The sequence below is a fragment of the Montipora foliosa genome, chromosome 2 (assembly GCF_036669935.1).
Source record: "Montipora foliosa isolate CH-2021 chromosome 2, ASM3666993v2, whole genome shotgun sequence".
Taxonomy (NCBI): domain Eukaryota; kingdom Metazoa; phylum Cnidaria; class Anthozoa; order Scleractinia; family Acroporidae; genus Montipora; species Montipora foliosa.
In genome coordinates, this window is record NC_090870.1 from 12,091,896 (window position 1) to 12,109,395 (window position 17,500).

Genomic DNA, 17,500 nt, shown 5'->3' on the forward strand with positions numbered 1-17,500 from the left:
TACTCCACAAAACAACAACGTGAAATCACCAAGTTTTAGGTTTTGGCGACAACGTGGGCATATAACAATGAAACAGTCATTTTCTGTTTTGACTTTAAAACCGTTCGCACCCATCCAGGATACAAAAATTTGGTTTTATCAACGGAGTTGATAATGTAAATTGGCCACCGTACAGAGATTCTAAAAGCTGACGTTTCGATCGTTCGCCCTTCGTCAGAGCGATTATACTACGCCGCCGAAGCAGCACCACAGTTTCTTTAGAAACTACCCCCTTCATTCAAATGAAACCATGTTGTCTCGCAGTGATGAGCGCAAATTTCTATTGCGTCGAGAAGCCTGAAAATTTTTCAGGACTTCAACGGGATTTGAACCCGCGACGTCGCGATACAGGTGCGATGCTCTAACCAACTGAGCTATGAAGCCACTGACGTTGGGAGCTGGTCACTTCTGAGTTCACAACTTCCCGTGATAAGTAATTATGAATGAAAGATATATATGAAATACATCATATATTGCACTGCGGGTATGAAATCAAATGAAACCATGTTGTTCTCCACGTGCCCTGTTCATACCAGTGTCATTACCCGCTCTTTCTTGTAACGTTAATTAAGAGGGTTGGAGAAGTCGTAAACTTACAGATTCCATTTCCTGTTATCTCCTAGGTGTCAGGTCCGTCCAAACGAGGGGAACCTCCACCGTATTACAGTCCCAGTCCTGGTTCAATGATTAATCCAAGCAGCAAGTCGACAGTTCTTTAGCAAGCAATCGTAAGGCCGGAGGAAAGTAACCATGTAGCCATAGATGAAACCACATCATCCATTCACGCAGACGCCGTCGCTCATTCGCAACTGAACTCCGCGACAATAAAATTTTAACGTTGGGGGATATGAAAAACAGATTTAATAATCTGTTTTAGGCCAAGTGGCAAGTTACCGGTAACTGAATTCAGAAATAATATGTTGACTTTTGTTTTTTACCGTTTTTGCCTCATTTCAACGCAGTCACCTGTATGGACAACTGTTCGATATTTTTGGACAATGGGTCACGCAACACGCTGTAACACAACATTCCGCACAAATAGAAGGTTTGGTTCACAGAGGCTTTAATTAAGTCTCTTTACCGTTTCTCGTTTTTCAACAATAGGCTGAGAGGGTGAAGTCAGGAATTTACTGTCACTTCGAGCGTCTTAAGCTGTTTTACAATAATTTGTAGTTTTGAACCTGTTTACGACTTCTTGGTCGACTTTTTTTTAGGAAGATGTTTTATGTTTTTATTTATTTTATTCAAGGAACTGTTACATAATGTTAGGCGGCTTCTATTACCTTACGTTTTGCGTTTTTTAAAAAAAACGTCTAAGTCAGATGATTGGCCGAATTTATACTGGAGACGAATAACTCGCCTATCACAGACGTACAGATAGACGGATCAATCGAAGACGGATATTGTGGTCCACAATTCGTTGATATTTAGACGAATTGTTGACAAAATATCCATCTAAGACAAGTTATTCGTCTCCAGTATACATTCGGCCATTAACTGCCATTTTAGCTTTGAAATGGGAAGGAAATGTACCACGTGGTTAAGATTATTTGGGGCTTTCCAAACGGCAGGGAAATGCAATGGCACATGAATATTTCGCAATTTAGGGTGGATACGAAGTTCCGAAATCTCGGATCAACCAAGAAAATTCTGTTTCATTCTGACATCGCACTACTGTGTATCCTTTATTTATCTATAAAATTTGGCACAAAATTTGTAACCATGATGGGCTTGGAAAAGCCTGTAAGCCGAGTGTTTCTTAACTCGACGAGAAGAAACTGACTTAGCAGAAATCGTGTTAAGTCTTTATTGAGTATGTGCCAGCCTTTGCTTGGAGACAGTTTCTAACCCAGGCCAAGTCTCGATCGCACTCCACGACGCTATATTGATTTTTGTACCGAAGGCTCGATATTGACCTTCGCCTTGTAAAAAATATGATGCGCGCGCTGCCTAAACGAGTTTGACCGGAGTCACTATCCCAGAAACTTGAGCTCGAAAGGGTTTTTCGTTGCTATAGTGTTTGTGAAACGATGAAAGATACCAAAGAAGGATATTTCTTAGTGGAGACAAACTATGAATATTTTTGCAACTCTATTGTTGGGTAATACTTTAAAGGGAAAGTACGGTCTAGAAAAAGTTTCTCTAAATTACTAAAACTTTTCCCCAGGAATTCGAAAATAATTGCCGTTTTGTCCAGTTCCCTGTAAAAGTGTGTCAAGAGCTCTTTGAAGTTGCCTCTTTCGTGACATGGAGAGCGCCATCTTGGATATGACGTGTTATGACGTGCAATAGTTCCAAGTTCCAAGTTTTGACGTGCAATAGTTCCAAGTTCCAAGTTCTTCGTTCCCCGATCACTTTCTCGACGTTGTGTGACCTTTCTGCTCCAAGAAATTCAAATGTAAGATGAAGTATGGTAAACGGTTTAGTGGTTCAATAGCTAGTGGGCCAAGTAGACCATAAGTGCGACAGAAAGTCAAGTCACTTAATACTTGTAGATTCTCTGCATGGTCAATCAAAAAAGGCGGCAAAAATTAGCCAGAGCAAATGTAAACAAGACAAAAACCTTGAACATGCGACATAAAAATATTCGACAAGCGTACGTTCTTTTCTTTTTCACTTTCTTTCTTCTGCGACAGCCGTCTTTGATGCTTCAGCAAACGTATTTATTTCGCCAACGAAACTTTCAGATGTTGCTCAGTACCCATAGCAAGGCTTTTTCACAGCAACAATTACCGCTGTTGGAGTTTTACGCTTTCGAGGGTGATGACATATTGAATTAAAAAACCCAGAAGATTCCTCCGGAAAATGAAAATTGAAAGAAAAGTTGGCCTGCGAAAATAAAACATGGATGGATTCCTCAAACCTGAAAACCTGACTGCTATATTATCTTTTCGGGTCTGTCATTTTGCTAAGGAGGACTTCAAGCGGGACCTTAATAAGGTATATGAATATTGCAATAATGGTCTTGGTAACATTCGCTTCATGCTGAAATCTCAGTCAACCAGTCCACAATATCATTATATTGGAGCGAGGAAACTGAATCAAGCAATATATAGACGACTTTCACTGTTATGCGCTTTTCCAGGCAGTAAAATAAACAACTTGAAATGTAGTTAAATTTTGTTAGCTTTATAAAGACACTACTGAAACGATTTACTCTTACCATTTGATGGAAATGTATAAATCGATCGTTTGTTTTAAAGTTGTAACAGGGATCTCGTAGAAAACCACGGTAGACGCGTTTATTTCACAGCAATGAGCGCGGGATAGCACTGCAAGCTCTCTTTCGCTTCATAAAACTCCTGCATATAACTCGCATATAAAACCCTGTTTAACGACCACGAGGTAAATCTGTTCTGATTGTGGAGCCAATATCAATACAATTTACCCTGTGGATTCAGATTCAAGTCTACAAAGTATCGCTCTCCTCGCGCTGTTTTCCTTGTTTACATCAAGTACATCTAGTTATCCGGAGAAATCCTTGACTATTGCTACGTCATAGACTCGTTTGCATACACGAAAACAAAGATGGCGGATCTAAATTTAAATTTGTACATTTTTAATGCATTATTGTTGGCTATTTAAACACATTACGCCCAAATGAGTGGTCAAGTATGACAATATAGGTAAAGAACTTTCGATTCAGAGAAACTTTTTTCTAGGCCATACTTTCCCTTTAAGGGCAGTTATGACGTCATATCGGTTACCATGGCAACGCGCCAGGTCCACAAAAAGGCCCTCTAAATTTCAGTTTTTGAAAATTATCTGAAAAACTAAGTCGGTGACCTACCGTTTTTATTTCTTTGTTGGAAATCTCCCTAATTCTTTAACTTCTTAGAGAGTATGACAAAAAGTTATCCAGTAGAATTTAAGATATAGTATCGAAAAAGGGCGTTTCGTAGTTCACAGAAAATTGTACTAGATAACTTCCCCCGTAACTTTTTTATTTGAAGTGCGATCGTGAATGATACGTGCATGCAAAAAATCAAGATAGGTCACCGAGCAAAATTTCGAGATAAAGACCGGTGTGTTGCGCGCGCTACTTTTGATAGAAATTTTAGAAATTTGATTCATTCAGCTGACGCGTGTTTCTTAGTTATGGCGTGTGTAGGTTACGCGCGCAGCTGAAAACGCTTTCGAGCCTCGTTAAGGTGGCCGAACACAGTTTCCTCGCGCGCACAAGGATTGCAAAAAAAATAAACATAGCTTCAATACAGCAATCATTTTATTTGCTCAATGCTTCCGCTATCTGTACTATTTTTCCTCGCAATTGAACAAAGTGTTTTGATGGTTCTAGTCTTTTATGAGCAGATTTTTCTTTGTAATTAATATTTTATATATTCTTGTGTGCTGGTCACCGTTTAATACCAGTCTATCAACCTTTGTTGATTGACTGACCGGTCTTTTACCATGATAAATAAAGTTATTATTATTATTATTATTATTTTATTTTTATTTTTATTTAAAGAACCCAATAAAATGCAGCGCATGCGTAGTAAGTTAAAATTGCGATTGAAAGCGGAATAGCTTTCTCGAAATACGCCGGCATATTTCTCGAGAACCACTAGTTAGAATTTAACGAAATTTGGCACGAAAATACTTTAGGAAAAAAGCACCTGGAGTGTTGAAAAAAATTTGAACTTTAACAGAGGAAATTTTAGATATTCCAGTGAACGTTCAACAAGGTATTAAAGATCTTATTATTAACATAGTGTAAGCTTGTTAGCATCGTTAAAAGCTTGTTGCATGCAAATTATTAAGAAAATCTAATGACCAGATTTTCAGCAAATAAACAAAACGGGTTTTAAAGGCCTTTTTATATTTATTCATGTTACCATGGCAACTGCATATACGTTAAGTATCAAAAAACCGAAGTTCGTGTTGTTAACTTGTTTGCTACCATTTTTGGTGACCAAAGGATCAAGGGTTTTAGAGAAAAAGGTAAATGAAACAAAAATATCAAAAACTGTGTTCAGCCACCTTAAAAGACTTGACGCGATTTCTTCAGAGCCTCTGTCTTGCTCGCCCTCAGCTGAGTTTCAAAGAGGCTCTGCTCCCAGGGTGGGCTTAGAAAGGTCATCTGGAAGCATTTTGGCTGAATGAAGAGCACTCTTTAATTTAAGACCTTCGATAAAATGGGTTTCAATAGCCTGGGTTGGAATGCTATGGAACGAAAGTACCAAGTCGAAGTTAGCGGAATAATCGTATTTTCATCCTATTCATGGACACGTCGGAACAGAGGATTTAGAAGTATATTTTTGAAGGAGACACTGACGAGATTATTTGATTAAGGTTTTTCTGTGCTTATGAGAAGCTGTTTGTATGTTTTTTATGTATATGTGTAGAGGGTATGAGTGCAATGAACAGCATCTTATTTTGTTACAAATGTGTAAATATGCTGATCTTTGACTGTTGTGTGACTCTATTTATTCGTGAAAATTAATGATTTGGTTATACTTTTCCTATGAGAGTTGAGCCTTGAAAACGGTTCGTGAATGTCGCTGATAGTTTGATCGCGTTTTTTCCCTTTAATTTAAATAGTTATTCGTGTCGAGGTTGGTGCCCGATTTCAGAGACAGGCCCTGCCGCGTGAAAATTTCAGTGGCAGTGCCTGGTAGTCGGTGGCCAAACGGTATCGTGTTCTTTTAGTAGTATCGTGGACCATCATCCACAGTCATTAACCATTGCACATCCTTTGACCATGTTAACGTGCCGGAGAATGAATTTATGCTTTTCCTTTTCTCTTAGGGACAGGGGTGGTATCACTTTCTTGTTAAACGATGTTCCTTAAAACGATTTCAACATCAGTCAAACTAAACATCGTTAACAAAGGTTGTGCGTCTGTTGGGCAAGTGTTACCCGATGTCAGCAAACACGCCTGCTGCAAACGTTGAAGGAAGTGTTCTAGTATTCAACTTTATCCTTGTTCTCGCAAATGATGGTTTTGACTCAAAGTTGAAACCATGATTTATTTGATTTGACGTTTTTAACCAGCTTTCTATGCGTTTTACACCTTTAGCAACCTTAACACCACGTTCAAACACCCTCTCGTTTCAAAGGACTTTTAGTTTACTTCCAATAGGTAGCTTGGTGATTGGAAGACGGAACATGGATTGTCAACCAATCACAGGCAAAGTCATGAGTGATGCACTTACTTCCCGTGCTTTTTGGAAGGCACATGTCTTCTGATTGATTCATTCAATTTCCGAGTCCTTTATCAAGGCCAAATGTTGTTACTTATCGTAGTCGTTAAGATCACGTTATCAGCGGTCACATCTTAAGGGAACAAGAGAAGATGGTCCAGCTCTGTTTCGACGGTGGGAATTGAACGACGTGTGTAAAATCATGGACCTTTGTAGGCTTCCCTTTGAGCGTAATCAAAATAATCCATTAGAATACAAGATTTGTCGTCATTTGAGGACCCAATGACAAATCGACGTGAGGTCATTTCCCTCTCCACTAATCACCATGTGCTCTGTTTTACGCCAACATTGAAGTCTTAATCAAAATGTTCCATTACCGCACAAACCTTGCACTACGTTAACAGTACTCACTGTAATATATCTTTGTACGTTATATCCTATTTTCTTTTAACGATAATTTAAGCATTGTGCAACAACGTAAAATGTATTTACTGTTTTTGAAAGACTCTATTACAAACACATCAATTCAATTTCGTATCTGAGTGATTATGTGGTTCCGTAAGGGAAACTGATGTCAAACGTACCAAGTGAAAGTTGAATAAGATTAGCAACTCGAAGCAGACATTTCCAGCTTTGATTGAAATATGGGACTGGCCAATTAGGTTTCGTTCATTCCGAGTTCATTTGTTCATGATATTCATATTCATGCAAGATTTGCGGATGCTCGGTGTTTGTTTTATCCACTAAACTGTTCGTTAGGTAAATGTCACGCGCTCGAAATAAATTACACAGCCTTTATGAAATGTGCAAAAAACTTTATTTTTCCTTGAAACGTTTCTAAACTTGCTACATGTAACATCACAAAATGTTTGTTGGAGTACAAGGTCAGTTTTATAAAACTCTTTGAAAAAAGCTCCTTCTATTTCAATTCCTTTTCAAAACTACCTTCACTCGTGCTATAACCTTTCAATAAGATTGGCTAACAAATCATCTCTCAGCATATGAATATGTTAAATGATATTGGAATATAAAGTATTGGAATATAAAGTAATGAAATATGACACGATCTGAATCTTCTGGCAATGTTGATCCACTTAGTACACCTGGCAAAAGAGGATAGATATTAGTAATTTGGGGAAGAAAAGCGACGCCAGGCTTGTGGTCTTGAAAAGACCAGAACCAACAGCATCACTTCATAGCTTTAGGAGCTTCCAACTTATCACGACAGTGATCACCGCAGTACCAGAATTTATTTATTCCCCATGCCACGTACTACAAACGCCATTATCATAGACGCTAAGATCACCGGGCCAAGAAATATATGAAGAGGTTTATCAACTCGATTAATATGGTAAATTCACCACCGTTAAGGAATTTGAAATTCACACCTCCCTACGGCACAGGCTCCCCAAACTGAAAATACGTGGTGTATGCGACAGTTTGTGTATATAGAGAATTGTATGGGAAAATCACCGATCGTAAAAAAATTGTGTAAATAACTATCTCATTTGAAATAAAGTTTTCCTACCTCAAATGTGTGACCAACTTGTCTCTTTTGCCGAGTTTCGAGCCATTCTGACGCCGTTTAGTGAAGTCATCCGGAAGGCCGTTACTGAAATAATTGGAAGGCCGGTAATTCCATCCATCGCCGGCCAGACCTCACTCCACAAATCGTTTTCTCCTCAACAGGAAAAGTCCCGAATCGCAATAAAAACAACAGTTCCATAAAGCCCAATAAATTTCCCTCCAAATACGTGTGTTTCGGCGGCCGAAAGACTCGTGGCGAACGAAAACTTTGCCTTAAAATTCACCTCTTCGGCTTTCCTCAGAGGCTTGTGACCGGGTAGTCAACAACGGAAACTCGCAAGATGGTTTCAGCCTCAACTCTGATTGGACCATTTGAATTTGACAGCGCGCTGGCAACAACACGACCGTTGTTGACTTGTGACCGGGCAGTCAACAACGGGTCGGGAAATTTATTGGGCTTTATGGAACTTTTGTTTTTATTGCGATTTGGGACTTTTCCTGTTGAGGAGAAAACAATTTGTGGAGTGAGGTCTGGCCAGCGATGGATGGAGTTACCGGCCTTCAAATTATTTCAGTAACGGCCTTCCGGATGACTTCACTAAACGGCGTCAGAATGGCTGGAAACTCGGCAAAAGAGACAAGTTGGTCACACATTTGAGGTAGGAAAACTTTATTTCAAATGAGATAGTTATTTACACAATTTTTTTACGATCGGTGATTTTCCCATACAATTCTCTATATACACAAACTGTCGCATACACCACGTATTTTCAGCTTGGGGAGCCTGTGCCTACGGTGGCCAATATACCGGAGCAGTACAACAGTTTCTTCAGAAACTAAACCCCTTAATCGAAAAAATATTTGCACCGGTTTTGTATAATCGAATGAAAAGTGCTCTGCTAATTTGGTAGACGGAGAATCCAATTAAACCATATTGAATCAAAGAGGATCACTTCAAATGAACGGGAAAAATTGGAGTACCTGGAGAAAAACCTCCCGTAGCAGACTAAAGAACCTACAAACGCAAATCACATATGGCAGCCCCGAGTGCGAGAATCGCACCCTGCTAGCAGAGCCTTTCTTTTGTTTGCTCGATTTTGGCGTTCTCGAGAAAGGCTCTGCATGAATTTTGAATATGAGCTGCATGTTGCCAGGATACAGTCTCGAACCCAAGCCTAATATGCCAGATCTCGCCGCCATCTTGGTTTTTCATGCAAGCGGGCTCAATTATAACCATCGGTTTTGTCACAAAATGGACGCTCGCACTGCAAAAAACTGGTTTGACGAGAGAAAACAAGATTGACTAGTCCAGAAGCTCGGGCTGCGGCGGCTTCAAAGAGTCGACGTGATTCGGGCAGAGCCTACTTTTCTCCTCCTCAGTAAAGAAAAAGACAAAAGGAGGCTCTGCTCGCAGGCTGCGAGAATCGAAGCCTTGAATTAAATCAAGGAGTTTAAAAAGTCTGTCCACATAAAAATTCATATTAACTAAACTCTTTTTCACGCCGAATTTTCTCTCTTGGGTATCATAATTAGTTTCGTTAACTGATAACTCAAAAAAATCGAGAAAAGACCTTGTCGAGGGCGTCATCGGCCTGAACGCCGGCTCAATAGCTGCTTACTTTCAATCTAGAGACGGCGAGTATCGAGTCAGTGGTCTGTATTTATTTCCAGAAGCTATAATAACTCGGGCAAATCTAAGAGATACTCCTTTTTAAATAAATTGTTAAAATCATTTCCACGAGATGTAAATCCAAGCTAAATGAAAACTTACCAAATTTACTGAATTTCATCGGGTCCACACAAATCGTCGGTGATTTCGTACATCACGGTGGCGGAGAGATCTGTTGAAGGAAGAAATTATCAGATCACACGAACGACAGCCATACGACTCGATAAAAGGGGAGGCTAAGTGGTTAGGGCCCTGGTCTTTCAGATACGGAGATGCCGCGTTCAAGACCCTGGTTCAACTTCTCAGCTGCTTCTCAGCCGGTTTGCCTCCGGCCAGTTGGGATTCTTAACAGTTGTTGCTGTTGTTATTGTGTTCTGTCGTTTCGTTGATTGTGTTTCATTGGCCCTGAAAAGCCCGTATGGGAAGTAGTCAATTAAGGGCGCTTTCCATTTGACAGAACTGACCGGCCAGACCGGGCATTTGGAAGGACTAATTCTACAACGAATTCAAATTAACACACTTCGGGGGTGATATATACTCCTCGAGAAGAATGCGACGGATTATCATGCAAGTGTTCCTTCAAATTGTTGCATTTTCTTTGCAAATTATTAGGTCTGTCTGGCCAGTTCTGACAAAAGGACAGCGCCCTAAGTTTGTATGTATGTACGTATGTATGCAACGCTGAACAAAAAAACCAAAAGCAAAAATTTTCGACAGTTTATGTCCAAACTATACGAAACAAAAAGTGTAGCCTGACCAAGGAATGAATCAGTTCATCGTATAACCAACGATCATCGGATATTGAACCGGAAAAGACAAGAGAAATTCAAAAATTGGTAGAATGAAATACCAGGGGGTGTGTTGAAAGATTATAATTATCTGTCGTCCCTCTACCCTCTCCACCCTGTCTACTCACGCGTTTCATAGTAGTCGTAGACGGTAACAGCTGCCGGCTTAGTTTTCTTCACAACTGTTGACTGGTAAATCTTGAACATGAACGACACCTTGTCAATCTCGTCAAAGTACAAGATTACATGTTGGCCTTCCATCTCGTACCGTTTCAAGCCAAGTGACGGGGTTTTGAGAAGCTGTAGGAAAAAGGGGAGATTGCTTGAGGACGAGTACGCAGACGCGGACGCGGACGACGGCACGGTACTGAGCTTGCGCAATAAGATAAGATGCGAACTAAAAACCACTCTAATCTTTAAGGGGCTGTGTGATGGCAGTGCGGTTGATTTTGCATAGTTTTCAATCATTGGCCCCTACTCGCAAGGAACTTAAAGTTAACCCAGAAATTACTTTTAAGCAATACAACTCAAAGCGTCATACCAAAAAAACTCTGTCGTGAGCTTATAAAATTTAACTTCGAAATAAAAGAGAGGAACTTTGAGGAACTGTTAGGATGAACCGTTTTTGAAAACCCCTGTTGCAATCCATCTTAATTTTCTTCAATTTTGCCCATACCAGTCTGTTTTTGAATTTGCTGTTTTATTGAAATCTTCCTTCAATGTTTTAAGTAGTTATTTTTGCGTTTCGCTTGGTTTGGCTAAATTACGTGAAACAGGCCCTCTAAATCCACTATCCTTCTGAATTTTGAGTTCACAGAGAAGGCGAGAATTCGAATGAAAAGACAGAAAAGATGAGGGTGTGCAATCCGTACAGTCCAAAGCTTTACGTCACCGTTTTGTGACGCGATAGCCTGAGCGACCCGTGGGCAAAATCAAGCTATACCTCTTTCAAGCTATCCTCATCGGCCTCGTAACCGGACACGAGTTTCACATCAATAACCGCCATGTTGGAGGTATCTTCCTCCAGCCACCTAAAACAGGAGAGGAAATCCCAGTAGTGGAAAGTGGATTACAAACAAACTTGATAGCTAAGGGTTAATTAACATTTCCAAACGCTCTGTTGGCTTAAATAAGTCCTTGGAATGAGTGCTGTCGTAAGAACAAGCACGAAACTAAGTTGTTTGACGACGGCAATAGACTTAATTGACCTTTTGTCAGAACTGGCCGGCCAGACCCATCAGTTTGCAAAGAAAGTGCAACAATTTAAAGAAACACTTGCATGATAATCCCCCGCATTCTTCTGGAGGAATATATTCACCCTCAAAGCGTTAATTTGAAGGTTTTGTTGAGTTAGTCCTTCCAAATTCCCGATCTGGCCGTTCAGTTCTGTCTTTGGACCTCTTTTCCAAACGCTCCGAAAATAGGTACGTTTGACTAAGCGATACCAACGACAACAAAATCGAAGGATTGCTTTGTAACGATGTAGTCCGAAATTCATTGTAAATTTGACTTTCCATTAATACGGAATAAATACAGGAGAGTGGGAGATCATCGCAGTTAAGCAGAAACCATCTACAATCCTGGACAAACGTCTTGGAACACTTGGCACCAAAATGAACATTTGTGAAGACCATCTATCATACAGCCCCCTCCCCCTTCCTTTTCGATGCTGATGGCAATCTGGGAGGACCATTCAGAAAAGCTGCAGTCTGTTCCAACATTGCTTTGGGTGAATGGGGCTGGGGGGGGGGGGGGGGAAGGGGCAAGCAAAGTAGTTCGTATTAGAACTTTTTTGAAAACAAATAAAGCACATTCTTCTTACGAATGCTTTTTTGGTACATAAAAACAAAGGTGACCACGATTGCAGGCTTGAACAGGGCTCGAACCCTTGATGGTGTGATCGCGCTGAACTGCTCTTTCAACTGAGCTATCAAGCCAACTGCGATATCTTTAACTTTCCAGCGGTATTTCAATTTTCGCAGTTCAAATATTTAACAAGTATTCCCTGAGCGCGCGTTGGATATGAGATGATATAAGCCGAGTTGGCTATAACCAGCCTAATATCCAACAAGCGCAAATGAAATAATTGTTTTATTAACCCTTTAAGCCCCGAGGGGTTCCCCATTGATGAGTAAAATCGTCTGGCGTTAGACAGAGTAAAATCTATAAGTGCCATTTGGCACTATCGGGGCTGAAAGGGTTAAACGGGGACATAGTTTTTTCACGCTGTTAGCTTAACCCTTTAAGCCCCGAGGGGTTCCCCATTGACGAGTAAAATCGTCTGGCGTTAGACAGAGTAAAATCGTCTGGCGTTAGACAGAGTAAAATCTATAAGTGCCATTTGGCACTATCGGGGCTGAAAGGGTTAAATTCTCATTTAAAGTCGGTGCCTACTAATTCAAGGGTATTTTTGCCCCGGTTTATGATTAGGCGAGAAATGTAGATCTTAACAAGTGTTATTGAAATCCAAAAGTAAATTCCGGGAAGCAACGCATTTTTCAAAGATAATTCATTGTAAAAGGTTTAAAATGCAAATCAATGTATGGCGTTATTTCACAATTTTCTTTTTGGATACCAAGAATACTTAGTAAGATCCAATTTCTCCGGGTAGTCTTAAACAGCGCAAAAATATCCCTGGATTAGTAAGCATCACCGATAGGAAACCCAAGTATCTCGAGATGCGCAGAACGTATGCGCAATAACAATAGTAGGCACCGTCCTTAAATCCGAACACTTTGACCCTTGGAAATTTAAGCCAATCAGTTTCCAGCTTGGCAACATTTGACGCAATCAGCTTCCACATTAGGTCATACGGTATATTACCTGATAACCGAGACTGAGTGAACCATTCAGAAAGCTGGAAACGCAATATCCGAGGTCGAAAATTTAATAAATGAAAATTTCATACATTCTACAGTAAACACTCACACATAAGAACAAGTGTATTAAGAACATCAGTGTGAAATTTGGCCAATAAAGCACTATGTTTTTATAAGAACCAATGCAGTCTGATAAATAAAACCAAGAGAAAATAAAAGGGGAAAAAGAGGGAATCCCCCATACATTCCCTTTTCTAGAGGTAACATGTCTCAAGTTATTTTTGGATCGAAACCACGCTGTACAGATCCCATGGAGATGAGGCCAGAGCCAATCATATGGCCGGAAGGTGTTCCGCGTGGATAGCCCACGCTCAGAGAACACATTCTGGCCATATGATTGGCTGTTGCTTAATCCCCTTGGAAACTGTACAGCGTGGGAGTCGATCTAAAAATAACTTGAGGCATATTAACTATGGAAAAGGCATGTATGGGGGATGCTCTCTCTCCCCCGTCTATTTTCTCTTGATTAAACAGTCTTATATAAAAAGGAAGAGGGTGCCAGAATAGGAAAGCAATGTAACTCATATTAAAGTACTACGGGGTAGGGGGCTGCTGGTCTAAAGAACTAAGAAATGTTAAAAGTACTTAACAACTTAATGTTGCAGCTTTATTTGCTAATGTTTACTTATATTAGTGATAGTATTTTTTTAATCTGAAATTATTGTTTTTAGTGTAAGTAATAAAACATGGTATGTTAATTAAACCTCTAGTAATGAAAAATGTATATTATTTCTGAACTGAACCCCGAAACTATGGATTCTTATATGCGGGTGTTTACTATGTATAATTTAACAAGGAATAAAGTAACATCTTACTCGGCAGTGATGGACATTTCCAGAGGCAGACAGAGAATTTCACCAGCCGCTGTTGCCATGGGACCGAACACATCGTCTGACAGCTTGAGTGTCACGTTCAAATCAAACGCTGGCTCATCCTTGACATCCGGGATGTTGTATGATACATCGGCCTACATTGAAAAACACGAATCATGCAGTTTTATGCATAAAATCTTACTCTGTGACAAATCTAAAAGAAAGAAAGGAAGAAAGAAAGAAAGAAAACGAAACAGAAAATAAAACTGTTTGTCTTTCTCTAAGGCAAACAAGCCCTAGGAATAAAGCCCCTCTCTCTGGCAATCCAAGATTCTTTCAGTCCGAGAGCAAACCAAGCTATAAGCATCTATGTGAACCCGAGGACGGAAAAACCGGAAACAACCGCGCATGATCAAAGTTTGCAGCAAGCCTAGGACTAATAATCCATGGTAGCCCACATATAGAACACAGACCATTGTTAACAATAATTATTGTTAGCTATTGTTTGGACGTCTATTGTTTATTTCCATTTATGATGATTTGAGCTAACAAGGCGTTCTTGCCACTCCTTGAGCTTTTAGTGGACGTGATGGAAACGTTTATGACAAAGAGCAAGCTCCACTCTTCTAATCTCATAAATTTTTGAATACTTTCACAAACATGGCTCAGTTGATTAAATTTACTGGACTGAGACGAATTAAAATAAAACCATCTGTGCTTTAAACCTTCGCAAACCAATGCTCACCTCAGCATAACAAGTGGATTCTCCAAAAAGCATCACTGATTTCTTTCTGACAGTTACGATGTGTTTCAATTGCGTCAACGTGCTGCAAACTGAAATGCTTGACTTTCCTTGACCTTGTATGTAAGTCATGCATTATTCACAAACCATTGGGAGCTGATTGAAAATTAAACACAAGGGTACAAACCTGTATCAGAGCACAGCCTTCTCCAGTAACTTTGAAAGGCAACTCTTTGATGGGCAGAATGGTTGAGGGGATCTAAAAGATGAAAATAAAATCAATACGCAATAAAAACGAGGTTTAAATAATGTCGTCGTCTTCAGAGGTATGGGAAATTGCCCTTTTTCCTAATGAGATTAGGTAATTTTGTCTCTGGTTTAATTTTTGTTAAAATTTAATTTTTGCAAAAACATTTACAAGACATTACAGGAAGAAAAATAAGTAGGCCAGCACAAGGACTACACACAAACGCACAACACACACACACTCATACTGGGGCAAGACTTGTACTAATGTTATTTACAATACTTGAACTGTTGTTATTTACATAGTTAATGCATGGAGATGGTTATGAAACTGGACAAGTTCCTTTGTTTCATGTTTTTGTCCGTATCTTGGCCTTGACCCTGCACAAAACACACCTTTTTTCGAGAAGATAACCAATCAAATCCTTCGATTAAATTATGGGCAACTAATTTGCGAACCCGTGCGAAGCGAAAACAAAAGATTGTGCAGGGTCACGGTTAATTCAACATCGATTGCAACAACATTGTTCTCGCTTTTGAAAGTTCTAAGGTTTCATAACCAGTCCCTCGATGAACTATGTTATTTACAATGTCTGGTTTAAATTGACAATAATATACGAGGGATGTTCCGAACAACATGACTGGTAAAATAGGGAAGATTAGATCGACCAGAGAAGAACACAGAGTGTAATGAGGGGGGATATTCAACTCTTTCATTCCCAAGATCGAAACGTTAATTCTCTTAACTAGTACCATAGATTTATTTGTTGGGAAGTCAACAGAATTTGGTATTACATCAAGATCACACCTGTTTAAGCTGATAATAATCTTTATTCTCAATACCTGTCTGACTAACATTTCATTGAAATTGTGAGGAGAATTTACTCCTGAGAGTCAAAGGGTTAACACAGTGGGAAAGAGAGAAGGGAAGAATAGAAGTCAGGTGAGAAGTATAAGAAAAGACTATATTGTCAAGAAGTGGCACATGCAGTATGAGGGAGATGGATATGAGCAACAATTTTAAGGTCAACTGAATTTTAATACCATTTTAAAGTTGTCGGTGTTGAGCTGCGTATAATATTTTCACACATCAAATTTAGCTTTTCACGGAGTTCAAACGGTGTAATCTTAACGGAAGCATTATGGAGAAAGAGTGGTTTATCTCTGGGTAAGGTTCCCCGGGGGTGGGAGGTACTCTCTTAGATACGCTATATAGGTGAGATATAGGTACGTGCCACCCGATAGGGTAGGGTTTTTGAGGTGCTCAGTCCTTAAATAGAGTATCGTTTTTGGTATTATGGTCTTGTGATCCTTACATAGTCCTTAGATAGGGTCGCTAAATGGCAGTATCCACCCCAACGAGCGAAACGCCTGAATAGGTGTTTCCACGTTTAAAAAACCGATTTTAAAGGGACGTTTTATAGGTTGTATTGCCGTAGGTAAGCGTTGGGTTGTCACTCAAAAGGGTATCAAATCTCGATTTTCTACCCTTAAATAGGTTCAGGGTTTGAGAACCTCGCCGGCACACAACTATCCTAAATTGTCGGGAGTACCCCGAAAAACTCTTTTGTTTGTCCACCAAATTTTACATAAGCATTGTTTCCAGTTTCTCTTGCGACTTACAATGGTCCCAATAGAAAACAAAAACAACAAAGAGTATTATGGTATTTTCCGTTTCGGGCGATGGATTCGTGGTCCCATCGGCGGAGAGTGAACACTAACAATTTGCCCTTAACTTCCTAAACATGCTCTTGGCAAAGAACCTACCTCAGCCCTCTGGGAGACAAGTCTGTTTTCGTCCGTTATGATGAATGAAGCTCTAAACTGCTGTTCAGCCTTCTTTCCAACTTGAACTGTGAGCGAAGTGGTGTTGGAATACACTTTGCTGGCATACTTGCTCAGAGCTTGTAGGGCAACACACGTGTCCTGCAGAGGTTCAAAGGAGGGTATCTTGATCAATGTAAATTATTTAACCTCGGCAGAAAACGTTTCTGTGAAATAAGGCAGACTTCTCACTTTTTCAAAAGTTCAGTAACAAATTTTTGCAGTTTCTTTGTTAAAGCAACTGGGCGTTCGAGCGGCGACCCTAAAGAAACTTGAAAAATTCTCTGCCAACCGAAGATTCTTGAGAGAAGCTAATGACCAGTAGCATACAAATATCATGCCTCCCTGCAGTTGTAGTTTTATCAGACCATCTACACTTAGAACAGTTTCAACCCCCAGTATAAATAACCGGATGTTAGAAAACGATCACACCAAGTGGAGCACCAGTTATTCTTCAATTCCACTCATACGCACTTGATTTTGAAGTGTTGTGTGCACCATGGCTTGCTAAACCAGCTGTTGTTTGGGAGGTTTTGGTGGCTGAGTTACTTAAAATAATCACTACACGTAATAGTTCCTGCAAAGGTTGACCTTACCATTGGCCAAATCAAGAGGGTTTGACATCAAGCTCTTCAGAGGTCCAACTGACCATTCAGAGAAGATTAATCTTCTTTTTTTAATTGGTCAATTCGTGTCGTTTCCATGGCGAAAACGAAAGATAAAGTACACAAATATGTAATACGCACGTGCACGTGACGTTTTAAGCCACGTACGGCACCCGGAAGTAAACATATATCGTATACCCTAGATTTTTTAAACTAATCGTCTCGG

The 17,500-nt window shown here is 39.9% G+C and overlaps 2 protein-coding genes and 1 non-coding gene across 3 annotated transcripts in view; 1 reads left to right on the forward strand and 2 right to left on the reverse strand.

Moving 5' to 3' along the window:
- Positions 1-5,448, forward strand: part of LOC137992458 (band 4.1-like protein 4) — a 39,746-nt gene extending 34,298 nt beyond the window's left edge. The window contains exon 27 of the mRNA XM_068837805.1: positions 663-5,448. Within this exon, the coding sequence (XP_068693906.1) occupies positions 663-758 (96 nt within the window). The 3' untranslated portion in view covers positions 759-5,448. The remainder of the gene's footprint in view (positions 1-662) is intronic.
- Positions 351-423, reverse strand: Trnat-ugu (transfer RNA threonine (anticodon UGU)). Its single transcript has one exon. It is a non-coding gene; the product is annotated as a tRNA-Thr (tRNA).
- A 1,528-nt stretch (positions 5,449-6,976) lies between the features above and the next one.
- LOC137992456 (alpha-2-macroglobulin-like) overlaps positions 6,977-17,500 on the reverse strand; it is an 88,671-nt gene continuing 78,147 nt past the window's right edge. Inside the window, 7 exon segments of the mRNA XM_068837802.1 lie at positions 6,977-7,285; positions 9,481-9,550; positions 10,295-10,466; positions 11,110-11,197; positions 13,861-14,012; positions 14,787-14,858; positions 16,613-16,771. Of these exon segments, the coding sequence (XP_068693903.1) occupies positions 9,486-9,550; positions 10,295-10,466; positions 11,110-11,197; positions 13,861-14,012; positions 14,787-14,858; positions 16,613-16,771 (708 nt within the window). The 3' untranslated portion in view covers positions 6,977-7,285; positions 9,481-9,485.